The sequence below is a fragment of the Pseudopipra pipra genome, chromosome 13 (genome assembly GCF_036250125.1).
Source record: "Pseudopipra pipra isolate bDixPip1 chromosome 13, bDixPip1.hap1, whole genome shotgun sequence".
Taxonomy (NCBI): Eukaryota; Metazoa; Chordata; class Aves; order Passeriformes; family Pipridae; genus Pseudopipra; species Pseudopipra pipra.
Window position 1 is genome coordinate 9,380,464 of NC_087561.1, and position 26,818 is coordinate 9,407,281.

The 26,818-nt window shown below is 41.7% G+C and overlaps 1 protein-coding gene and 1 long non-coding RNA gene across 3 annotated transcripts; one reads left to right on the forward strand and one right to left on the reverse strand.

Moving 5' to 3' along the window:
- Window positions 1-24: 24 nt before the first annotated feature.
- On the forward strand, window positions 25-24,893 carry LOC135421449 (uncharacterized). 2 transcript variants are annotated; one of them, XR_010434005.1, is made up of 4 exons: window positions 25-438; window positions 10,063-10,135; window positions 16,351-16,486; window positions 24,787-24,893. It is a non-coding gene; the product is annotated as an uncharacterized LOC135421449 (long non-coding RNA). The 2 variants fall into 2 exon arrangements; XR_010434004.1 differs by lacking the exons at window positions 16,351-16,486; window positions 24,787-24,893 and adding an exon at window positions 13,043-13,329 and having other exon boundaries at window positions 27-438.
- COMMD5 (COMM domain containing 5) lies at window positions 6,104-22,078 on the reverse strand. Its single transcript, XM_064669934.1, has 7 exons — window positions 21,506-22,078; window positions 19,791-19,951; window positions 18,641-18,669; window positions 14,982-15,032; window positions 10,901-10,996; window positions 9,120-9,195; window positions 6,104-6,623 (listed from the first exon to the last, which is right to left on the reverse strand). Exons 1-7 carry the CDS (start codon window positions 21,906-21,908, stop codon window positions 6,522-6,524), a joined length of 918 nt encoding a protein of 305 aa, XP_064526004.1. The 5' UTR covers window positions 21,909-22,078; the 3' UTR covers window positions 6,104-6,521.
- Window positions 24,894-26,818: the final 1,925 nt, after the last annotated feature.

Genomic DNA, 26,818 nt, shown 5'->3' on the forward strand with positions numbered 1-26,818 from the left:
CGTGACGGCGGCGCCGCCGCTCATTGGGCAGCGCCCGCAGGTTGTTACAAAACCAGGCGGTTTTGTAACGCGCCGGCCCCGGCCCGGCCCGGCCCACCCCGCTCCCCCCCGCTCCCCCCGCCCCGTGGGGGGTCACCCGGCCCCTCAGACCCCCCGGCCCCTCAGACCCCCCGGCCCGGCCGCGTCCGCCCCTCGGCGGGTGGGTTGCAGCCGAGCGGCCAAGGGAGCGCCCCGTGCTCGGAGTTCGGTCTGACCCGCTGGTGGGACGCGGGGCTCGCTCCTGGGCTCGGCGTTTTGGTGACACGGAGAAAACAGCGGTTCAAAGAGGTTTTGAGATGCCGTTCCCTGCTAGAACTGGAGTTGTAGAGCCTTGTACTTGCACGGTTAATCGGTCCCTTTCAGGGAATCTACGTAGTGGTGAAGCTATTTTGATGTCAGGTAATCGTGCTTTTAGGGCAACTAAGGAAAACATTAGAAGGAAAATGCTGTGTTTATTTAGTTTTATTGGGTTTATTTATTTACGGCACGGTATGTTGCACAGCTCTACCTGTCCATGCCGGATTCTAGAAAAAAGCACGTGATGTATCTTTGTTTTATTCAAGACCAGCCGTGTTGACCGTTTGAATCTGCACATTCCCACCAATTCTTGTTAGATGAGAGGATCGCACTAGTTGTGTAACTGTCTGTGCTAAATGTAGCCTAGGAAGAAAATCACCTGTGCTACTATCGAAAAGAAGCAGTTGTTCTAAAAGAAGTTGTCAAATGCTTTTTTTTTTTTTTTTTGCAGTTTCATGCATATCTATAGCTACCAGAAATGTCCATATTATGTTATATATACATACCCTTTCAAATGTTCTAAAAATGTGGGGCACTTTTCATGCTGTCTTGAAATCCACTGCAGAATTTGAAATTTCTGAGGATGTCCTGTCACTGATACTACTTGCCTCCTCATGAAGCTCAAGGGATGGGATGAAGGAATAAATTTCCATTTTCCTACTTACAGAAGTGTCTGAACTCCCCAGCTTAGACTGTGTGAGCTAAGCAGGTATTAAGGGACAAGCCCTGCCTATGGAGCTTGAATGGACAGGAGAAAAGATGGAAGAAAGGAGAAGCAACATGAGTTTTGTAAGACCTTGTTTAGAGAGGATACTTGACAAAGTTCAGATGAACTTCAAGATAAAAAACAACTTAAAGCCGCTTAAATTCTGGATCTTAACTTTTGATAATATACACTTTGAATTAATGAGTTCAATATCTACCTGTTGTTCTTAGGCAAATCCTTTAATTGGAAAAAGAATTTAAGAACCACTGGTTTCCATACTTCTTTCTGCCATCACTTAAATCATATTTGAATCTAAAGTATAGCACAGCCTGACAGCAAGTAATTCAAAGAAAGCTAGGACAGTTGAAGCACTTAAAATTTCAGTTAAGCAATGCTTCAGAACAGCTAGAAAGAATTAGCTTGGGAGTGTGGGGTTTTCCCACCAGACTCCAGCTTCCTAACAGAGACTTCTTGTTTTCCAAACTTCCATGCAAGAAAATCTCATGCTATAAAAGAATAAAACCCTTAAGAAAAAAAAAAAAAAAAAAGGAAAAATGCTTTCTTGCAGCCTTGAGGTCGGCAGTTGTCTCTATTGCAAAACTATAGTCTCGGCAACCCCTCGGTGTGTTATTTTATAACCATTGTCCTGAAAACCACTATGAGTCAAAGCCTATTCAAGCGAGGGAAAGTGACATAACCACTGGTTACCAGTAGCAATGCAGTGACAATCTCTCTATCAGGGATACGCCACCAGTATTTACATAGTTACATAGCAGACACTTAAAGAGATAAATCGTGGTATAAAGAGAGGGTTTCTAGCAGCACACGAATTCTAGATAGGGAAGGGGAATAGATTATCATAGAAAATGTAATCAGCATTTGCACTCTGAAAGGAACTTCCACAGTTCTTATTTGCAATGTATGAAAGCATCTGCAGGGCTGGCTGATGCTCTGGACTGAAACGAGTCTCAAAAAAGCACTGTGAAATGCACTTCTGGGAATTCTCTTCCACCAGCAGGGAGGTGGCTGGAACGTTTCAAGGGAAAAGGGAAGCTGTGCTTATGAACTACTCCTGTGATGGAAGCTGTGTGCTTAGAAGGGTTCAGAACACAGACCCTTAGCCCAGGCTAGAAAACAGTTAAGACCTTGTCACAGATGGCCTACGGGCAACAACTCTGTGACTTCTTAGGGGAGAAACCAGCTGGCTCTGCCTCTGCTAGTTCCTGGCATGTGTGTGGTGTTTGGTAAATGTTAGTACTTGGTGGGGTGTGGTGTGACAGGTACAGAGTGACCCATACAGTTACTAACAGCAAAATACTTTAAAGCCAAGATACTAATTTACTGTTCACTAGAAGTCAAACAACTACAAAATATTTGATTCTGACATCAGGCCTGGCTCTGCAAAGACTTTTTTTTAGCAAAAACAGCTGTGTGAATTGAACATACATAATCTAGATATGCTGGGGTGTTTTTATATAACACATCCTGAAAGCACAGAGTTTTCATACATTCATACATATATTCATGGATTTGGAGCAGCAGTAGGTCATGAGGTATACTTGATTAGAAAGCAAAAAAAAAAAAAAAAGGAAAAAGAAAAAGGAAAAAAGCACCCTCCTGCCTACCTGCATTGTTCATGAGATCAAGAACAGATTTATCCTTCACTTAAACAGAAGAAGTTAAAGCGAGGAGGTGACTCACTCTGCAAAAGCACATCTCCCTTGTATGATTTTTCTACAAAGGGAGGTTTAATTTCTTCCTTTTAATGACAATGAGCACAATACTGATCTCCTTCCAGCAGTTAATGGCTGGCATAACAGGCAGCATGAGAGCATGACTACATTCTTCAGCCTTCTTCTGGATCTATAAACTGCATCAGGCTTTGAGACCACAAAAGCCATCAATAAACCTGCATCTTTCCTCTCTCAAACACAACAAACCCAAGTGTGAAATTCCACCCCACCAGTCACGCTGACAAAGCTCCTTCTCTAGTGGAAGTAGGGATGTGAAAAGTCACATCACAAATACAGCCACAGATGGCTTTTTATTCTCAAGTGCTCTGCCCACACTGTAGTAGTCCATAAGCAAGAACAGATTTGGACTGATGGCCCATGCAGCTGAGATAATTAAAAAAACCACCAAGTGTGAGGCCTGACCAGTGTGTCAGGAAGCTGCACTAACTTACAGATAGGGAACAGGAAGGGAAGACATATCAGTTCTTCTGGGTTATTTTGCCACTGAATCTCTGGATGACTTTTGGCAACTATCTTTACCTCTCCTTTTGCATTCTGCCTGCTGTAACTGCTCCTTCATGTACTGGGTGTCTTTGCTATCATACACACGTAATTTACATTGAAAAGAAATCAAGTCCAAGTTCTATTTTAAATCTATTTTGACACATTAATCTTAAAAAAAAAGTCATAATGTTCCATAAAATATAAAGGAAATTAAAGAAGTGTAATGGAGAAGTTTATGTTCATATGCCATGGTTAGAAAATAGCTAGAATTCAGATGTAAACACATTATCCAGTTTAAATAAATGCAAGCACCAATAGAGAGAGCAACGTGATCATGGAGGGTTGTTTTTCAGGGAAAAACACCAACAGAGCCTGAGAAAGGTTCTTGTTACCTACTGGTCCATGAACTGTGTAATAAGAAAAAACCCCAGTGCCCTTCCCACACAAACCTCTGCCTGCCTAACTGATGACTGACTAGTGATCAGCTTGACAAGACCTCAGGACTGACAAAGCGAGCATCCCACTGAGGTTGTACCTTTCCCTGCATGATACTGGAAGGGGGAATCACAGCATGTCCTTGAAGCGTAACCAAACCTAGAGCGGGCTGGGTAAAATAATTTCTGTTCAGCCATATCTAGATTCTTAGAAGGTTACTTCTGTTCTGTACTAGAATGAAAGGGCTACTGTCATAAACTCAATGGAATTCAAATTCCAGAGTATTTTGATCATGAAGGAGTAAGATATTTCAGCGTTGAACAAATATTTAACATGTAGTTTGCCATGAAGTTCTGAGATACCTAACTGTTCTTTGAAGACTCACATTTTATCAAAACTGAGGAATTATCCACTATGCCCTCCCACTAGCCCATTAGGGTGACAACTTCTGTTTTACTGGAAAGCTAATCTGTCAGAAGGAAAGCCCAAATTAACTCTTAAGTACAGAGGAATGAACATCCCAAGTGTTCAAGTACCCTCAGCATACACGGTAAACCTCCAATTACAACAAGCTCCTGCTTAATGTGTGGCAAGACAAATTTGAGACCAAGCAGTCCAGGGTTCCTCATGTTCACACAGTCAGGAAGCCTCTCCATTTCTGGAGAACATGGGCAATTGCTGTTACAGGAGAACAACTGAATTAATATATTCTGTCTAGAAGGTAAAGGTATTCATGGATTTTTCTACTCTGACCAGTAAAAAACTACTTCGCAAATGCCTTGAGCAACAGGTCATTTTATGCAGCATTCTGTTTGTCTGAAGACTTCACTTAGGCTCAGTTTGAGCTATTTTTGCAGTTTGAAACCTTATAAATCTAAACATCCAGAAGGGAAAGGTTGTAGCAAGGAACATCATGATCTATGTTTTGTTTCACAGCTCGTGATAATGTAATTCCAGAAAGAAGATGAACAAGCTCCACAGTCCACTTGAAGGTATAGAAGCTAATTCTTTATGTGCTTTGGTGTTTGGTGTTCCCTGAATACAATAGCTAAGATGCATCATGGATCAAAGCTGGAAGTTATTGATGAATCCCCTACAAAGCAAATGGAACATGCAGCTTTTGAACAGTTTGAAATCGTGACTAATGGTTTATTTGAAACTACAGGACACGTTCTTGCTTGGGTTTTAAAAGCTTTCTGGACCAGAGCTATTCAGCTATCTTTAGATTGGTATGGACTGCTGTTAAAGAAGTCTCCTCTTAAAAAGTGTGACAAATAAGCCTTATTATGCTTGTTGTGATTTTTAAAATCCAAAAGCCAAGTCATCCTTTCCTACACAAACATCTGTGGGAGTGTAAAAGGCCTCCCAAATCCACAATTTTAATTTCAGTAGTTTTCTGCAGGGGGTGAGGAAGATAAAGGCAAGTTCTATAGTCACAAAACATGAAAGAGTATGGGTGGTACTACTGAGACAAAACCCCTGCAATTAGCTAGAATAAGTGAAGGCTTAACAGTGGCAGTAGCATGTGCTTTCTAAAGTACACCTGACAGCCAGATAAAGCCTCCAGTTCTAGGATGCTGTCTTTGAGCCATTGCTCACAGCCTCCATATCTTTGCTGCTGGGGAAAACTCACTCAGGCAAGGACTGAGGAATGCATCCCTTCTTGGCAAAACTCTTAGGGACATACTTGTGGTCCCACAGCATTTAAATGAGACTTAAAACATATGCTTCGAGTTAAGGGGGTCCTTCTGAAGTTAACTCTTGGGGCAAAGGAATAACTTAGAATAGACTATTTCTGTTGAAAGGGAGGGGCCTACAATGACCATCCAGTCCAACTGCTGGAGCAGCTCAGGGAACTTCAGCCTGTTCTTAACTCCTTTTTCGACTTGGGGGCTTGGATATCCTCACACCTGTGACTTTCACCCCAGAGGCTGTAGGCAGCCCCTCCATCCTGGGCTCTGACCTGCACAGGTAATGAGTCTATGGTGTCGTGGGCTACAAGATCACTGCCTCCCACTGTTCACCATCACTGCAGGCCCAGGGGTTTCTGTCCAGCCATGTCAGCTGATTTCATTCAATCAAACATACAGGCAATACATGAAACAAGAGACAGGCATTTCCACTTAGAAACCTATGACATGACTGCTATTTAGCCCATTACGATCAACCAGATAAAGACTTAAGACTACCCCTTCCCACTTCTGTAGTTCCATGGAATTAGTCCTGGAAGCTCAGCTGATACTTTGCTCTTGATCCACAGGTTTCCAATTTTCTTTCAAATTAGCCTTTAAATGTCTGTAGCTATACCTTAGTCACTTAGTGAGAAGCCAGACAACAATTTTACTTATGCAAAACTCAAGATTGCATTTGTCATACTAGAAGGCAGGAGTGGGTTTGTTATTTTATTTTTTATTTGAAGTATTGCAGAGCTTTCTTGTGATACATACACATTGCTGGGGCTTCCGGTAGCAGACTTTCAAAAATAATTAAAGTGATGAATCATAATCAGAAATAAATGACTCTTACATCTATTAAGACAGTTATTTAAAAAAATGTTTTGATGAATCATGCAAAATGCTCGCAAACAGCATTATACTTTTTCAGAGATACATTTTTTGGTTTTCCTAAGTCTTACAAAAAGAGCTTGTGCTTTTAAACACTTGAATTGAAAAAAATATTTACAGCAGACATCATAAATGTCACATTGAAGTTCATACAGGCAAAGTGGTGATGGTCCCCTGCTCTACCATTCACAAAACACGCTGAGGGTTCCAGGTCTCTTCCACAAACTCCCAATTTAAAAGTGTTCAGTCTTGGATCTTCAGTATGCTCCTCTTCTCCAAATCATTCATTTCCTTCAGTATAAGGGCAACATTGTATCTCAATTCTTGAAACTTTGCAACTGGCACCTGAAACAAAATATTCAGGTTAGAAAACAGAAGACATCTTAGGAACTTTCACTAGGGCATGCCTATGGATAGGGAACATTGCAGTGTCAGTGCAATGTCTCTTAAAATCAGATTTTTTTCAGATTTAAGACAAAGGATTTGAGGTTAATAACATTCAGTTAATTCAACTAAATCCATGTGGAAAAGGAGAGTGGAAAAAACCAGAAATAACAGCTACATAGTACATTTTCTGTACTGCTTGATGGAAGAAAGGAAATACTACAGGATGTAAACTGAGGACTGCTGTGGTGAAGTAAGAGTCCTGGATTGGAAGGAAAAACAAAGACATCTGGAATGTTGTGAAGCCTACAAAATTCTCAAACACAAATTCCAGATATTGCTTGTCCAAACTTGCAAGAGAAAGGAACTGAGACTTGGGGCAAGAGACTTGGCAGCAACCTCAAGACCAAAGGGCACTGGGCAGTGTCTATATGTGGAAGGCACAAGACTGTGCTTGAACATACAAAGCATTTTCAGCTGTGCAGGAGACTTATGGACTCTACCATTTAAAGCCTAGAAACCAAGTGGATGGAAATCTGTTATGTGTTAAGACAGAGATCCACACCTGAGCACAGGCACAGATGGTGTGGCACAGACTAACAACAGGGCAGTGCACAAACACACGTGCTCACAAAGTGCCCATCCCAGTCTAGCTGGTCCCATGCTGCTCTGCAGAGCTCTGCCTAATTGACTCCACTGCTTTGGCTACACCGAAGACAGCAGTTCTTTTGACAGAGACCCTTGTCATCCTTCTGCCTAGTGTAGCACAGATATCAATTATGTGAGAGGAATCCAACACCTGATTTGCATTTTCCACATACATCCAAAATGCATAAAAAGGCATCATGTCCTTTTCACTTTTGACATACATACAACAAGACTCAAAATGCTGCAATTCCCACTGCTTTTGAAAAAAATCTTCAGTTAGAAGTCACACTGTGATTAAAAAACCAAACAGAGACCAGAGTGTAACTTCTCCCTGTGCCAGACATATTTTAAAACTGTTCACAACAGAATTCTGGACTTACCATCTTACATAAGCCTTGATAGTTAGCAGGACATTCTGAACATGTCCAAATGAAAGGAAACCATAGAGCTGAGGACTATATTTGCTTGCACATGGCACCTTGAACCAAAACACAGGTTTATCCCCACTAACTATGGGAAGACCACTCATCAGACACAGAAATCGTGTTTACAGCCAAATCCTTGGCATTCAGAACTAAGCAGCAGCAGCAAAGAGTCGATTCTAAGAGAAGCACATTGCTTGCTGTCAGATATCTGCACTGCTGTGTGTTCTGGACAAACACACCTCCACTACCAAATAGCAAAGGGTCTTCCACAGACTTACAAGAAAAGAAAAACAACTAAAATCAAACCAAAACAACCAGAAACAATAGCACCAAGATAAAGACTTGACATTATATGCCAGGAAATAAAGCCCCAGATATAAACAGTAAAGAATATATACTAGCTTTTATTCCCAAAAATGAAACTTACCCTGTTGTAAAGAGCTAACCTGACATCCATGGCATCATTTAAGTTCCATGGAAGATGTCAAACAGAGCTTATGGGATGCTCTGACCTGGACTGTCCAGAGTGGTAAATTTGATCTCCTGTGAAGTGACACCCTCAACATTTTGCAGTGTAGCACAGATTTATGCCTTCCTCAACAGCTGCTTTCTTGCACAACATTTTAACAGTAAAATCAGTTCACCTCTTTCAACCCACAGGGCTTTGGTGCTCCTTCCAGACTACTACTAACCCGGGAACTGAAGCCAAAATCTGTACAGAGTTCAAATGTAACAATGCCTGCTGTGCACTGAATTCCTGTATGCACCACCATGTTATTTATAGAACAAACAGCATTTCTTTTCAAAGGTTAAAATTACAGAAGAGTTTATGGTATCTTCTGGCAAGCCTTTAGGTACAGTGTCATAAATACTGCCACTGACTAATTCTGAGGTCAAAGAGGTTTTTTTTTTACTTTCTAGCAGCAAGAATGGTACTGAAGAAAAAGAATAAAACTACCTCTGCCACAGAAGAGAATGTTATCATTCTCTGCAAAATGCAGGTTCAGAAGTGTATCATACCTTACATAAACTACCCCAGTAATTTTCTTGCCTTCGAAAGCCACCTTCAGGTCTGAAGGTTACAGTTGGTAACAGCCCCATAATTTTTAATCAAACCAGATATTGTGCAACAGTGTTTTTCAGTCATTTTCTTCTAAAAGATTAGATTTCAGCAGAATGTGCATAGGAACAAGGTATGAAATGATTTTTGTTGGTGTTTCATTATATACTGTATGCAGCTACACTGAACATGATGGATTCCAAAGCAAACCAAGCAACGGTAATGCATTGTTTAAAAGAGCTTTAGTATTTTAAATAATAATTCAACTTCCTAAATAAAACTTCAAGTGGTTTCTTTTTTATTTATTATGGCAATCAGACTTACTTCAAAGCGATGAGCTGTCCCATCTGAAAGCTTCATCATCATCAGAATGGATGGTTGAAGTGCACGGGCCAGTGAGCTGAAATTATTTACATTATTAGTATTACAGGAGCAGACATCAGCAGTGTGATGACTACAGCATTGCACATTAACCATTTTAGATGTTCATGTAGGCTTTACACAGAACATGAGTAATTTCAGTCTCAGAGTCCTTTAGCTGTCTGGCTGGAAACTCATGAACATAAGAGTACTGTCCAACTTATCTCAGTATTGAGACTAAACGTTTCTTTAATACTTTAGCAACTACAAGTTTAGGAGCATTTTTGTTTTTACGTAATCAATTTAGTGGAACTATAATAGGGATGAGAGCTGACCAAGTACTGCTAATAATAATGCACAGTTTTCTTATGCAGTTTACCATCTTGTCCATCCCTTCATATTTTCAACTGCCACCTCATGTGGGGAATCAAGCTCTTCCAGTCTTTATGCTAAATTCGTGTGTTGTTATTTTATTTGATGACCCAAAGAAGGGAAATGAGTCATTCTTGTGCAGCTTCCATCAACTGACGTTGCCAAAGCCTGCTCAGGTACTGACAGGCACTACAGCCAGAAGCCACCATACCTCTCTGCAGAGGCTGTTGCTGCATGATAAACAAGAAATCCCAGGGGGAAGGTTAACTGGAAAGGAAAATAAGAGGAAGGAAAACAAAAAAGGATAATGTATTGCTCCTGTGCTGTTTGGAAAACAAATAATAGGATTTGCTTGCAGCTTGCAAGCACTGTGCCTGAGGATGTTTATCTGGACATTTTGCTCTCTTATAGGTATAGATTTTTTTTCTGCAGTGATACCTGTGTGGTGCTTACAGCACTGCTTGGTAGAGTCACCTGAACTAGTAGCTTCTGGCCATCACAGTTTTTACTTAGGAGCCTTTTTTCTTGGTTTCAGGAAGACAATCCCTGATTACCCATGGGACTCTCAACTATGGCAGCAAAGAAGCTGCACTCTCTCTTCGATGCAGGTATCCATGAATGCAATATGAAGTCACTCATTCTAATAATTTACTTTACTAACAAATACTGGATCATGTTCTAATTTATTTCATCTTGGTCTGTCTTGGTTAGAACTAGACAGAGATCAAAACAGCACAGACAACAGGTTTCTGTGCCAAAGATACATCCCCCAGCTGCCTCTCCTCTGGCAGATGGCAAGAAGCCACTTACTGCAGGCACAGGCAGGATGATCACAAAGGCCTTTGATCCTGTTTTGTGAAAGAAACCAGGAGGTAGTACAATGACCAACTGCATAACTATGGCAGTGTAAAGGTGCTGTTCTGAAACCTCTCTTTATAGAATCTGTAGCACACTGTACAGGGGATGTAAAGTCATCTTAACATGTGCAACATAAAGTGATAGTACACTTGAGAAGTTGCATAGGGGATTTCCCTCCCCCATTCTAGTGAAACTGAGAGTTTGCCTGGCTGCTTGAGGCTCAATCCATTTAATTTATTCCATCCATCTCTGAGGGCTTGTGGATTTGTATCAGCTCCTTTAAGTTTTAAAATGAGACTCAAACTTTGAGTGAAATGTTAACAACAATAACATGTATATACACTGACTTCTATCCTGTTCAGAAAATTCCATCTGTATCTTACTGTTTAACACTACATGCCAATCCCTAACAGCAAGATACATTTTAACCCTGTTAACATTTTTAAGAAGCCCAAGAAATCAGTTTAACCTTAGGTAAAACAACTTCCAGGGACATGCACGATTCTCTTTTATACCTTGTGGATATTGCTACGTCCACTCTCCACTTGAAGTCCTGGATACCTGGTAGCCTACTTCTTTGTAGCAGAGCTGTGCCTTCGGAAGCGGGATGCCTAAGGAGTAAATCAGTAATGGGAGACTGAAATGCAAATTCATAAAAGAAACAACAATCTAAAGAGAAAATATGATTCCTCAGAACAAACCTGTCTGGAACTTGTTTCTCTCCTGCATCTGTCCTCATTTAGAGAGGTCTGAATGAGTAGAGGTATTGTGGATTAAAGACAGCTACGCTCAGATTATCCCCTTTTCCTATGCTTAACTACGGTCCACGTTGAAAAAAGAGACCAAGTGACTGTGTAATTCCAGTAAACTGATGTCACTAGAAAGTTTAGTAAGAGTCACTGTGGTGGCTGGCATATCTATTATTTCAATTATATGCAACTGTGAGGCATAGAAAGGGACCTGCAAATATATCTTTAAATACATGCAGATCCAACAGGAACAAGCAAGCAGGAACAAGACAGATGACTTACGCAAAACAGTTGGATAAGGTCACCGTATTTCTTCAGCAAAAAGCATCTAGTATTGTCAAGCAGAAATGTTTTAAAATATAATAATACTGAGTGTCTTTTGAGTGTATTTTGAAGCATACTTAAAAAAAATAGCGGCTCTTGTTAATCCAACATAATTTACAAACTTTAAATTCCTTACATAATGTGCACTGCCAAGCCCAGCACAACCTTCAAGATTTTTGTCTAGTCTAACATGTAAAAAGCCAAGCACTTCATTTATTACTCATATTGCAGTAAGAATTAGGTCGATCAAGCCCTAGTTTATTTCTGTAAGGAAATACAGTTGACAGCGATTAAACTTCAGATGATTGACAATCTTCAAAGTCTGAACAGCATCTTAAGCTCTGGGTAACCAAAGAAGACAAATCTGACACAAACACATAACAAGCATTCATTTTTAGATATATATGCAGAAATAATTTCAGAATGAGGTCATTGAGCTGGTCCATTCAGGACTATGTGTTACTTACCATATTTACTTTTTTTCCTAAGCATCCCATGTCCCTGGAAGTTATTTACGGTACATTTCAAAGCTACTCCACTAGTCCCACTAAGGGTGGGATAAGAAACGTTACATCCTTTATCCATGGTGCTAGACATAATCTAATTACAGACTTTACATCAGAAGGGAATCCTCTCTCAACAAATCAAGGACTGTAGGAATGGCACTCTAACATCCCTACTCAGATGCTTGTGTGCAAGTTAGCTGGTGCCTTTAGAAACTGCCTGGAAAGATTAATGATCCAACAAGGCACACAGGACCGACAGGCTGAGATCCTCCAATGCTCCTGCTTTTCACAAAGATGATATAAGGAAGAATTTATCCTTCTGGTGGTGGCATTGGGTGGTGTCAGAAATGACACACATTCCTCATAGTATGGTAAAGGAATGAGCAAAAAAAAAGTAGATCAGCTGGTTCTTACTGTCAGCTCCTGGATAGGAAGTAGGTCACCACAGCTGGGTACAACCATGAGGAGCTGGAGTCTAGAACAGTCATTAGCAGGATTAAACAGTAAGAACAGACCGTTCCCTCAGTGGAGAGCTGCAATAGCTTAATTTGGAGAATCCCTAAAAATAGCCACACTGCTACCGTTTCCTTAAGACATGCTAACTCTCATCAATGGAAGACAGTCCATTCAGTGCAGCACCAGCACTCCTGGGGAAGAAAGGAGTAGAAAAAACAGGAAGATGTTCTAATTAGCAATGGTTGGAAAGGCCAGCAATGGTGACCTCCCAAACAGAGGTGAAGCTTCTGAATATTGTTGGGTGACAGCATTTCTGTAACCAAATACGAAGCTTTATTTCTGGTCAGGACTGCACTTCAGTGCCATTCCCTCAGGAAGAGTCACAACTTTTATGGCTTAGTTTAAGCTTCTGTCAGGACCTTCCCAGCTTGGACAAGACTAAATTAGAACTGCAAGAATCCTGTAAGGATGACAGAATGTGCATAGTGGCCAACATACAAACAGAAATTATACAGGCTGTTAATAAAGCCATTGATTTATAAGAGGAATAGCAAAATGGAGCAGAAAAGACTCCAAAACCTATAGCCTGTAATTACATTTCATAAACACTCTCTACCAACAGCTGCATTATACTGTCAGCACACCCTGCAAAGGCCGAAGTCAGAACAAGTAAAGGACCACGGATCACCCAGAGACCATCTCAACTATATGTGGAAAGGATGATACCCCTGGTGACAAGAACATCATCTGCTAAAGGATGCAACACAAGAGCACTCAAAAATGAAAGATTAGAGAACCTGGAGCAGCAGCTGACCTAACAAAACTAAAGACAAGTTCTGGATGGTTCCCTATGCACATAACAAGACATGCCTAGCAGGTCACTGAAAAGGAAGGATGAATAAACTGGTATGTGTGCACCCTCCTGGTAGAAACTAAAGCTACACTATTAAAAAAAAAGCAGTGCATTTATTAGAACCATTCAGAGAGGGGGAAGTTAGAGCTATCCTTTCCCTTAAAAAAGTTTTAATTTCATGTGGCTATTTGATGGTGTCAGTGTGGCAAGCTTTTCTTTCCTTTCAGTCTATGTAGCTTGATGGAATTGTGGGGACACAGAAATACAAATGTCAAATTCTTCAGAGCTGTTGTTCAGTGAACAGAAGTCCAAAAATAGGATAAGATGCCAGGAAAAGTATTAAAAATGGATTTTTCTGGGTTATCTAGCTCATATTGAATTTTTGATCAGATGCTAATACATCTCTTACCATCACAATCATATATATTTACAACTCGGTAAGCAAATGTATGATTCAGTGTTACATTTAACATTATAAAAGCAGATCTGTCTAGAAATCTAATCTGAGGTGCTCTTCTCTGGTCTCAAAACACAGAGCAAGATTACACTGGATAATCACAGCTTTCAAAATGAGAAAAAGCTAAATTTTCCAGCATCATGATTTCACAGTAGAAAACAGACAATCATGCATGTTTCAAATTACATCTAAATTTATCTTCTTTTTCCACTGCAAACAATATTTCCACTTTGCAACCATGAATTTTGCATTCTTAACACCTATAATTCGAAAAGAAGAGCAAAGAAAAGATGAGAAGACTGAATTTATTTTTACTCCAAGAACCTTTAGCTGTAAGCCAAGATCTTAATCAAGGAAATGAAAAGTATTTTTAACTTTGGTAGCAGCATTCAGACCCTTGTAAGGGTAACTGAAATACCACAATTATGATTACCAAGATTCTATGCAAAGAATCTGGAGCAGCATTGGGTTAGTGATGCTATGTGCTGAGTGACCTCAAGTTTCAAGGAAGAAAGTTGTAATCATAGAATATTCTGAGTTGGAAGGGACCCACAAGGATCATTGAAGTCCAGCTCCTGGCTCTGCACAAGTTTTCCATATGCAAAATGTTCAAGAAATTTCTAGATGTAGAATAAGCTAAATATGATGGAGCAGAGAACCATTCCTGGGATTCCCTTTTTCTGCATGTTCAAAAAGCTCTTGATTTAGTACTTTCTCTGGAGCTACTGAGGGATACTGCTTAAAAAATGAATTTCACCTAGCAGAGCACTTGATATCTCACATGTGTCAAGTCACTCAGTGTGGACTCCCAATTCAACTGTACATTAAGACTTGATGAAATTCTATCTGAAAAAGCTGCCATGAACCACAGCAAATAGAAGGCACATGTAGCTTGCCTCTCAACACAGCAAGTCTTTCACTGTTGCTCTAACTTGCAATGATAATGATGGCAAAAATGCTTAATTCTGCACTGCATTTTTCATCTGTAGGTATCGATGCATCTCACAGTCTTTAGAACATTATAAAAAATGATGATCAGAGAAAAAACTGAAAATTGCCATGAAAGCCATTTAATGCATATATAGCCATGCATGATGGACATCATACTGTACTGAATCAAAATAATGGGACAAATCTTGTCTCAATAATTTAGAAAATTTTGCTGTTCCTTCAAGATGAGAGGGATTTGTGTCAGCAGAGCTCTGTGCAACCCTGCTGTCTGCACGATGTATGACACATGAAGACACCAACCTGTTACCAAAGACTACACTGGAAAAGTCCACAATGAAATCTTCTGGTATCCTGAAAGAGAAGAGTAATACAAAACAGTTAAGTTTCTTGTACCTATAATTATGTGGCTGTATCTAGAAAAAACTAGATCCATTACAGAACACAAAAGATGTGACAACATTTTCTATCTTCCATTGCTTAAAACTGCCATCAGCTCTTATGTAAGCATTTCAGTATTGATTCAGTTGGAGCTCTCAAAAGGACAGCCTGTGTTTTTATATCAAGAACCCTAAAAACTGTATTACATCTTCCTGTCCTACCTAGTATGGAAATGGTGAGTTTCAAAAGAACCCAGTATTTGCTTAACTTCTCCTGGTAAAGTCAAGAAAAATTTTACTGATGGCTCTAACAAGTGTAGAAGGCAGGCCAGCAATGCATGCTTTCAAAAATCCCAAACCTACACATTTCACTTCACTTTCACCTGAAGCATGATGAAAAGAAGACAGAAAGAATTGCTCCCTCAAAAGTAAAACAGAGGCCCTTGTAGCTAAGACTGCTTAGAAAAGGAGCATATCTAACATGAGGACTGGTGTAACAAATTCACACTTCATCCACCCTGTGCCTCTCCACTCCTTTACTACTCCTTCGACACTGGTGTTGCCTCACAAACAAGCTGCTGTCGATTTTCAGTTCAATAGATCAGGCTGTGAATTGCAAAGACTACAGAGCAAATACTCTCCATTCAGCCACAGGGACAGTAACCTCCTAGAGAGAGGCAAGTTGGACAAGTGGGAGAAGTAACTACTGCTGCTGCCACAGTTAAATCCTCACCATGAATCAGTGCCCAGACACATTACTCATCAGTGGCTTGAGATACACAGCAGTGTATCAAAGGAAAATCAAAGGAAGTTACCTGTCCTAAAGAGCTTACAGTGTCTAATGACAGGAGAAAAAACAACTCATCAACTCACACAGTGGGAAGATGAAACAGCAGTTACTACGGCTCGAATTCCTAATGGAAGAAGGGAGGTTACACCACATTTTTAAATGGTGCTTGGATAAAAAGGAATTCTTTTTAGCAAGCACTAGGATGGTGCTTTTTTGGCTGCATGAGTCTGTCTTTCAGAAGAAACAAGACTTCTTCTGCAAACATTACTTATACTGTCCACGCAAGTGTATCATTTAACACAGTCTGACCATGGCTGGATATCCTCTCTATGTAGTAGAATAGCTGGAGACAGGGGGTTGTAATATGATTATTATGGTATCTATCACAATACTTCCTCAACTGTAAGAGCAAGTGTTACTAAAACAGAAGCTTTAACACTACCCTTGAGTTTGCATTATTTTTGCTGTGCAGTCAACGATTTTGCTGAAAATTCTGTTCCAGGCTCAGGCAGCTTACACGAGGCCAGTCACACACTAAGCAGATCAGACAGAACATGGCACAGCTCAGCCTGAGGTACAGATGGCAATCAGTTTTCAAAGGAACAGTCTGAGGAAGGGACTCCAAGAGCAAGAAATGTGTGAGTATGTCTCAATCCCATGTTATTGGCCTGAGCCATGAAGTTATTAAATAACTTGGGAGGGGAGGGAAAAAAATAGCACCCACAATTTAGAGTGAATTTGTTCTTGCTGTCTCAGCCACTCAGGCTAGGAAATAAGGAATATAAAATGGCAATCCTTTGAAACCAGTAGAACTGATCTAATTAATCAGAAGTGTGCATGTCTCATAGCCTCGCTATGACACAACACAAAAATGGAAATAAGCCATTTTTCTGCCTTAAATTGTAAAATACCTGCCCAAACACTGGGTGCCACTAATGCCAAGACTGCTGTTCAATGAAGCACGTGTTCTTCATGCCCTTGTTCACAGGTTGACTCACAGGAGCCACTGCAGGAGGGTAAGTGTGTGAATGTAATTAGTAAGTGCCTTGAAAACATGCAGGCATTTCATCTCCAAACCCAAGTGCATTGGGAAATGTAGAAAATAACATTTCCCATAGGAACCAAAGACGCCAAAGGTGCTACTAAGTATCATAGCTTGAAGTAGAATAAGCTATTTAGTCTTCTAAAAGTTTAGCCACAAGGTGAACAAAGCTACTCACAGGAGATAAGAGTGTCAGAGATGGAAGTTAGGAAGAGCCCCAGTACTGTGAGAATCATGGGAGCATAGCAGCAACAAGCAGCACATAAAACATACAAGTCTGCAAGCAACTCAAATGCAGTTAACAGAACTATTGCTGCTAGATCAGTCATGTTAACCCGGACAATAAGATAAAAAGACTTGTCAACATATAAAAGACATAAAAAAGATCCTCTGGACTGAAAAGTGTCTGAATAAAGCGCATGAATAAACCATAAAGTGAGGAAAAAAACCCCCAAACAACTACAAGCGTGTAAGGCATTAAAGTGTGGTCAAATGACACGGACAGGGACCCGAGGGTCTGTATTTCTAGACACACCCAGCCTGGCCAGTGACTTCTGGCACTCCTATACCACCTTTCTCCACTGCTTGGTAGAGGAATATTCACTCGCCCCCAGAGAACTTGTCATGGAGCTTTTAGTGCTCTTCATTTTTCCATAATCAAACTGAATGCATTTTGTGGGCACCTCAAAAAAACCCACCAGCTCCCACTGGGTCAAAAGCAATTCATCAGTTTCTTACTGACCTACTTTAACCTGTGTGTGAACTCCATGATGTGGTAGAGGCAGCACTTGCATTTTAGCTCACCAGACAAAAGGCAGGCCAAACTCCAGTACTGAGCTGCAGACAAAACTGTATCAGCTAGCAAGGCACCTTTCATCATGGCCCCAATTACACCTTATGCTGATTACACCCCGACTACATCTGCAACTTTGATTTGCCCGAAGTTGCTCATGAAGTAAATTGTGCTTATGACTCTGCAGAGCCCAAGGATAAAGCCAATGTGCAGGTTAACAGACAAATAAGGATAAAAAAAGACAGAATTAGAAACTTATCTATTTCTCCTAGGCAGCAATCAGAATGCTAAGAATTGTGGGGAAAGAGCATTTTAAAATAATTGAGCCTTGGTGCGGAGGTTCCTCTACAGATGAAAACATCAACTACTATTATTCTGTCACTGCTACTGAATACAGAAATAAGGGAAAACCTATAAATATTACTAGCATCTGATATCTAGCTTTTAGGATATGATCTTCTATTCAGACATACTCTGGAGAGACTGACACAGATTTTGGCAAAGCCTGTAACAAAGGTTATGATTTCTTGGGAAATGGGCAGGAGAGATTGTAGCTGAACAAGGTGGTAGGGTTGGCCTTTCAAAGAAGTGAAAAAGTAGGGCACTTCCTTAGCTTCTCAAATGTTACCACTGTCTTACTAAACATGTTAAAAAATATTGCAGGGCAAGGTGGGGATGGCAGAGAGAAGGTCACTCACATTTGCATAACCTACATTACAGACTAAATTAGACCATTCTCCCCAGCATGTGAAATTCACTGCTCATGCTCACTGCTAAATCAAGCCTTACACAACACCTGGTTTTTGACTCTGGCTTTATGTGATGCTTGGCAACAGATGTATTATGTGTTATTTACAGGTAATTTTTATACCAACTTCATTGTGTTGATTCGGGGAAGCAATTACGTAAAAGTTATGAAAAAACAAACATTAAAAAAACAGGCAAAACCGGGCATACCTGAGCTCCTTCAGGTCTTCCTTAAAAGCCTAGAAAGACAAGAAAGGTTAAATTTTACACAATGTAGCCTTAAAACATCATTTCTTACCTAGTGAATCAATAGTGGTTACTTGCTTGGTATCTTTCCCCAAAAGTTTTAGTCTTGAGTGCCAGTAGTTTTGAAATGACAGGTGACATATTGAGAAGAATTTTCAGAAGTGTTCCATCAAGTTGTGATTTAATTTTAAAGACCTAAATATCTTGGAAGCCTTTATTTTTCAAAATAACCTCTCTGCCACTTGTCTTACTTAGCTACCCAGAACATATTCTTCTTTTAGAGTAACCGTGTGCCCTTATTCTCAAATATGTTTTGCAGTAGCTTGTTTAAACTATGACAACAGAAAGGAAGTGCAAAAGGTAAGGTCTGAATACTAAAACCATATTTCCACTATGTTTCCTGCAATATGGGAGCATTTCCAGTATGCCTAAGCAAATATGAAACAGTATCTCAAACAAGATAGAGGTGCTGGAAGCCCAGAAGTGATTCACTCACATAAAAATAAAATGAGAGAGGGAAAATATAAGGTAAAGGAACATGAAAAATGAGAGAAAATAGCACAAAAAAGGGATAGGGGTTGGGAACATGGCAGGTGTCTACATATTCACACCAAACATAAGTGGAAATTGCACTTTATTCCAATTTCCACTATAGTGTTGTGGCCATAAGACTTTCCTTCCTCTATGGCAGAAATATAAACAAATGCAGGCAAGGAAATATGAGAAATGATAAGTGTGGACAAAATGAGCAGTATATGAACACCCAGTGAGGGTAAGAGAGAGCGGTGACGTCTGTGAAATAACACTTTGCCATGGTTTCTTTGGGGGTTTTAATTTCAGAGTGAGAACAAACATGTACAGTAAACAAGATGATGAAGCAGAAATAGATACAGGAATCTTTTTCCCAAAGCTTAAATAGCTTTCAGAAAGCTCACTGTAAATCTATCCAAGTGAAAGAATAAGCTCTAGATTTTTAACAGTTTTTTACAACAACTTTGACTTGGAGTAACATTTTTATGTGCAGCTCCTCACCCTTGCAAATAGGATCTAGATGGTAATTCGTGTCTGATGCAGCTTTTAACTTATCAGGGCTCCAAGTACTCCCAGAACTTACTTCTTGTTTGAAGGTTGATATGGGGAGTCTCAACGCCTCTCGGAGAAGGGTATACATGCCAGAAATGAGGAAAGCAAGTTGCTCTTCTGAGAGATTAGCACTTTCTGCAATCAGCTTGACAGATTCCTTGCAGTCTTTTCCTTCCAGTGCATTAACGGTGACTGTGAATAAGAAAGCAAAGCAAGAGCTCTTTAAAAAGAGGAAGACCTGGAGACTGTGAACATTCACATAGACACCTCTATGATTTTGCCTGACTTAATGTACTTTTACACCAAAATTAAGCCCAGACAGTCAGGCTGCCTGGCACCAATAGAGCTTTTCAGTCTCTGTGGCCCCTGCACTAGACAGCAAATATGGTTCAACGTCTGTATTTACTTCTGTCCCAAATGACTCTGCCTATATGTAGCTTTATTACTTTCAGTTATTATTATAGGGAAACCCTGGATACATTGCTCAATTTCTGACACTTTGCAGCAACACTTTGAGACTAACCAGACACTTTGAGTCCTTCTTGACTCAAATCAAAAAGGAAAACCCTGACAGGATGTTAGCTGAGAGAACATATCAGGGTTGCAGCACAACCCCACGCTGGGCAGCAGCTGCCCTCTCAGCTGGCCACAAACAAGCTGTGCTTTTGCTTTGCAAAACAACTCTTCCATTAATCCATGATTATTTTACATACCTTAATTTACTTAACTGAGCAACTCCTCATTTTGAGGGTCAAAGGTGCCTTGAGAAAATTCTCACCACAGGGAGAAGCCTCATAGACAAAAATGAAATCAATCATTGTCAATCTTACTGCCCCAATCTCAGCAAGAAACCTGCACCTTGAGATTCCTGTATTGTCTCCTGCACATTATGAAGATGCCCACGGGGTCTCTGACTGTCACACACAGCCTGACAGTGATTGGACCACTGGCTCTGGAGCACAGGGACGAGAGAGGAATAACTCTAACAGGACTCAGCGTGAGTTCGGGGGCCATCCATAGCTGCAGAAGTCTGTTCCTCATTCTCACGGCTGTTACAGAACTGTAGAGAACAACCAAGCAAGCCTGGTATTGTATTAAACCCTCAGCTCTAGCTTCCTGACAGGAAAGGCGATGGGAAGTGACACAGGAAGCAGCTGCAGCCCCTCAGTTGTCACAGAATCACAGAATTTCTGAGTTGGAGGGGACCTACAAGGATCATTCAGTCCAACCCTTACCCTGCAGAGGACACCCCAACAATCCCACCATGTGTCCGACAGCGTTGTCCAAACGTTTCTTGGGCTTTGTCAGAGTTGGTGCAGTGATCACAGTGCTGGGGAGCCTGTTCCAGTGCCCAAACACCCTAGAGGTGAAGAATCAACCTAAGCCTCCCCTGACACAATTTCAGGCCATTCCCTCAGATCCTGTCACTGGACACCAAAGACATCAGTGCCTGCCCCTCCTCTTACCCTCACGAGGAAGTTTAACCGCAACGAGGTCTCCCCTCAGTCTCCTTTTCCCCAGGCTGAACAAACCAAGTGCCCTCAGCCGCTCCTCACACGGTTTCCTCTCCAGGCCCTTCACCATCTTCACAGCCCTCCTTTGGACGCTCTCTAAGAGCTGTCCTTGCCTTACCGAGAGGATCCACGGCCTCCTCGGGGACCGCGGCCCCCGCCCATCTCCTCTGGCTGCGAACCCTTCCCGTCCCTGCCTGGGGGGCAGCGGGGACCCCTCCGCGCCGGGCCCTACCTTTGAGGAGCCGCCGGAACGTGTCCTTGCCCAGGTCCTGCAGGGCCCGGGCCATGGCCTCCACCTCGGCGGGCACCCGCGGGCCCAGGAACCCGCGGCCGCCGCCGCCCTCGGCGAGCCCGTGGCCCACCACGGCCGCCATGGCCCCGCCGTGCGCCCTCCCCGCCGCGGGGGGCGCTGCGCCGCCGCCGGGGCCGGAAGGAGCCGCCGTGACACCGCGGCGCGTCCCGGGACCGGCCGCTGATGGCGCCGCCGCCGCCGGGTGCCTGAGGCGCTCCCGCCGCCTGCCCCAGGCGTCCCCGCCGCCTCCCGAGCCGCCCCCGCGCCCGCCGCCATGACCGAGGAGCCGTACGAGAAGTTCCTGGCCCCCGAGGAGCCGTGCCCGCTGCTCTCGCACCAGCATCCGCCGCGCGGCGGCAGCTTGAGCCTGAGCGAGGAGGGCTGCCTGGACGTCAGCGATTTCGGCTGCCAGCTCTCGTCCTGCCACCGCACAGACCCGCTGCACCGCTTCCACTCCAACAGGTGCGCCCGGGGGGTGCTGAGGGGCCCCAGGACGGCTGCTGCCCCCGGGCAGGGCCGAGCATCATTGCCCCGCTCCCCTGCCCGGTGCGAGCCGGGTGTGACCGGGTTGAGGGCGCTCCGCACGCCCTGCTGGGGTACCCTGAGCTTGGCTTAGTCGGGGTTCGGCTCGTCACGTTACACCTATGGATGTGAGCTGGGTCGTTCTTTAAAGATGTGTTTGTTCGTAGGATGACAGACTGGTTTGGCTTGGAAGGGACCCTAAAGATCATGTATTTCCAACCCCCCTGCCTTGGGCAGGGATACTTTGCACTGAGCCAGGTTGCTCTAAGCCTCGTTCCCTTCCAAATGTCTTATTTTTTGAGATTTTTGGTAATTTTTGAGCGCTGCAGGATGGTCAGCTGCAGAGTGGTGTGTTTATAAGAGTTAAAAGCAGGCCTTGCATGGACACCAGGCAAACCTGTAGAGGTTCAGAATGAGTCAGGCAGCTTGGTGACTGCACCGACTCCTGCAGAAACATTTCAATCCCATGCTACTAATGATCGTCAAATTATTCAGCCTGTAGTTTGTAGAAATGATCTATTCAAAAAGTGCATATACAGCTCTACAAAGAAATTCCAAAAGTGAAAATCACAGCTTTCCTAAGAACGTAATTCTGCTAATGCGTATAATTAAACTTGAATATGGCAATAGCTTTTTTTTTGAGAACAGTCTGTGAGATTTCAGTCATGAACATATGTGTGGGATAGTTCTAGTTCCTGTTCCAGACTTGCAAGATACTTTTACTGATTATTAGTGTTTCTACTACACCATTAAGAAGAGTGAATAATAAGGTAGTCTTTCAGTTGAATTTGTATGAAATCATGGAAATTGCACTTTAAAAGTATTGTTCACAAGGGCAAACTCTTAATTATAGACTCTTAAATGATTCAGCACAAACAACCTTAATCAAATATGATACATTTTTCCTGATAGGGTTCTTAAATCATAAAACACAATTGTGACATGAGCAGTAAGAAATATTCTTAGCATATCTGTAAGATAAATGTTTGATAGATGTTTTGTGAGTTTCTCTTTGTGTTGCTTTTCACTTCCCAGGTGTGTTACTTAGGTTTGCTCATTTTACAAATGCAGGTTTGTAACTCAGGCATCTTGAGGGGCTATCTCACTTCTTTGGGCAAGGACACACACTCATTAAGCCATTGCAGATGCACAGCTCAATCTGTGCTGTTTGCATAAGGCTTTCTATTTTTTAATATTACGAGTAATTGTAATGTAGTTCCCACTTGTTAGTCCAGTTCACCCCAGCAAGCCCAGCAGCCCCCCCTGGGTATGAGAAAGTGAGGGCTGTCTGCCTGTACCTGGAGTATCTGCACAGTGGGGTGGTGGTAGAGCCCCTGCACCTTACCCTTTGTTTTGATAGGTCTGGAAACTTTGTCCACTCTGTCTTTCCTTTCGTCAGTATTTCATGAATTCTGTAACTGTAGTCATGTTGAGAAGTGTGCTGTGTCACCACACCCGTGCTCTGCTCCGTACCAATGGACTGCCCTGCCCACAAAAGTCTGAACCGGTGAAACACTGCACGTCTGTAAGGGATCCAGAAAGGGAGGGAGAGCAGGATCTGCTAAAGAGGAATTTTGGAAATGTCTTTAACATTGGATAAATTCAGTGCTGGCCAAGTAGATGTGGGAGTGAATCCATCACAAACATATTTAGCCAACCTGGTATGCAGCTTAAATAATGACAGTGAGGACCAGCCCTTCAGGGTGATGAGATTGCTTGGCTTTTGCAGTTGGATGGAAGAAGAGTGTTTTTCTAGTTAGCCAGGCTGAAGTGGACAGGCTGATGGAAAGGAGTTGATTGTGTGGGTTTGTGTGGTGCATTTTAGAAGCCCTTTTCAAGTTGTTTTGGCCATATTGCAGTGCTGTGCTGACTCATATTTGTCTCGACCTACTTTTCACCAATATGTAAAATAAATCCAGATTTGGAGACTGATTTCATGAGCTTGTTAAATTCTGACTTACTCTCATTAGAGCAAAAAACCTGTTCTGTGAAAATTGAGTCCTCAATAACTTTCCTTTAGCAACAGCATTAACTAGCTTTATAAATGAAATAATGAGGTGGAAAAAAGTGTTTAGTTTTGGCGTGGTAGCATTTTCACACAGGTCATTTTCCCATTTTGCACTGTTTTATTCCAATAGCATGTCCGATGTTTTTGACATTCGGAGTTGTGAATAATGAATCCATAATGTGTTTCCTTATTAAGCCTCAGTTTTGTGGGGGATTATCAGCCTAGAATTTCTTTTTGACTTCTATTTATCCTGATGTCTGATTGATTAACTTCTTAGTTCTGCTTATTTCAATTTACGTGACAGTTTAAATATCCAAACATATGGAAAATTTTATTTTTAGATCAATGTTTTTAGAAATTCAACCAACAGGAAAAAGAAGCAGTTCACATACTAGAGGAGTCGTGGCTCTGGGGTGGAAAGTGATAATATATTAAAATAAAGATGTAATTATACTAACTGTGTGTGGATTTTTGCCTGGCCATTTTTGGCCTTGGATTCCCTTTGGTGTTGTTTATGGACTTTAAAAAATATTTTAAACTAGAATACTTCAATTTCCATAATTATAACTTCAGTAAAATCCATGTATAATGCGAGCGAAGTGCAGATAGTTTTAAAAGGCTTAAAAGAATTTTTCAGGGCCACTTGATGCCAACGTTTGCTGCTTTCTAATTGTTTTGTCGTGTTTTGCAGGTGGAACTTGACATCCTGTGGAACCAGCGTCGCCAGCTCAGAGTGCAGTGAGGAGCTGTTCTCATCGGTTTCTGTTGGTGATCAGGATGACTGTTACTCTCTGTTGGATGACCAGGAGTTCACCTCTTTTGATTTGTTCCCCGAGGGCAGTGTCTGCAGTGATGTCTCTTCTTCTATCAGCACATACTGGGATTGGTCAGACAGTGAGTTTGAATGGCAGGTAAACTAGTTCCACTGTAAATGTAAAATTTTGTGTAGACTGTTATGTGCTGGGTTTAGTTGTAGTTGAAAAGCTGTCGGATAGAACAGAATATCCTGAGTTGGAAGGGACCCACAGGGATCATCGAAATCCACTCCTGGCCCTGCACAGGACAGCCCCAGGAATCCCACCATGTGTCTGAGAGCGTTGCCCAAATGCTCCTTGAGCTCTGTCAGAGTTGATGCTGTGACCACTGCCCTGGGGAGCCTGTTCCAGTGCCCAACCACCCTCTAGATGAAGAACCCTTTCCTGATACCCAACCTAAATCTCCCCTGACACAACTTCAGACCATTCCCTTGGATCTTGTCACTGTTCACCATAGAGAAGAGATCAGTGCCTGCCCCTCCTCTTCCCCTTGTGAGGAAGCTGCAGACAGCTGTGATATCTCCCCACAGTCTCTTCTTCTCCAGGCTGAACAGACCAAATGACCTTCTCAGCATTTGTTTCTTTGTAACTACTGAGCATGGGAGCACATACCTGAATCTTGAGTGATAAAGAAATGTTTTGTTTAGTTTTATTCCAGCCTTTTTAATCTGGAGGAGTGAGTGAAGGTCATACTTTTAAATTTTGTTGTAAAGTTCAGTCAAAGCATGTAGAGTCCTAAGGGCACTATAAGAACTGAAAACTAAGGCGGCTCAGATCCTGTTCCAGAAGATGCAAATAAACTCAAGACGTGCTCTGAGATTAGCTCCGAATTTCTGACTGGTTTAGTCTAACTGCTGGTCTCTATTTATTGCAGAAGTTACAAGTGCATGTGTATAATGTGTATAATGCAGCCTGTAGGAACGACTCAGGTTGGATCCCAAAGATTCAGAGCTTCACTGAGCTGTGAAATTTTAATTGCCTGATAAACTTGGCAATTGTTTTGAAAAGAAGTAATTTCTTAAGCCTTAGTTAGCTGACAGCATGTTTGACTGGTAACTAGCTTTTTTATCACTCTTTGCTTTTTAAAACAAACTTTTCTTAAGAGACATACTTGATTGGACTTGTAAAATTTTGGAAAGACTTTTTTGCAGCTCTTTATGGTGTTATCTGGCAGAATCTGAGCATGAGTAATCCAACTGTCCCACTTCAGCTGGAAGTGCATTCAGAAATCATGTGTCAGTTGTATAAATGAAGCTAGCTGAAGTTCTGCAGTTGCTTCCAGGCAAATGACAGTAATTTTAATTGAATATTCTTGTGTAATTATGGGGTGTGGCATGAATTACAGACCGACTTTGAAATTATATTCCTTAAACTAGACTTATGCTTTGAAATGGGGGGTTTAGATTTAAGTTTGGATTGTAATGGACAATTTCCACTGATGGAAAAGGAAAATAATTGAAATGCCACACCATTCTGCTGTTTTCTGATATGCAAATTTTTAAAAAGAATTGATAAGTAGAGAATAGTATGAATTGAGTTTGCTGCACTTGTTGTTTGTAGGAAGATTCGAGGGAGTTATGAGTAATTACAAAGAAGTTGTTAGAGTGCAGAGATAATCGATGCTTTGCTAATTTGACAGTATGTTTTGAATGGTTAATAGTGTTAGAGTGATTTACAATCTGCCTACTGTACTCTAAAGCTTTGTTCCTTCTCTTGCATGTTACAAGTTGCCTGGCAGCGACATTACTAGTGGGAGTGATGTGCTTTCTGATGTTATACCTAGTATTCCGAGCTCTCCCTGTCTGCTTCCGAAAAAGAAAAACAAGCACAGGAATCTTGATGAACTTCCATGGAGCGCAATGACAAATGATGAACAGGTGACTTTTTTTCCTGTGTGAGAACTGCAAT

What these genes read in the sequence shown, in the direction of transcription:
- COMMD5 (XM_064669934.1), bottom strand. Translation starts at nt 21,908, where the DNA reads ATGCTGGTGCGAGAGCAGCGGGCACGGCTCCTCGGGGGCCAGGAACTT. An exon ending in GAAGACCTGAAGGAGCTCAG is followed by an intron (nt 15,033 to 18,640) that starts GTATGCCCGGTT and finishes CTTCTCTTTCAG; the next exon opens with GATACCAGAAGATTTCATTG. An exon ending in GGACAGCTCATCGCTTTGAA is followed by an intron (nt 6,624 to 9,119) that starts GTAAGTCTGATT and finishes ATTTTGTTTCAG; the next exon opens with GTGCCAGTTGCAAAGTTTCA.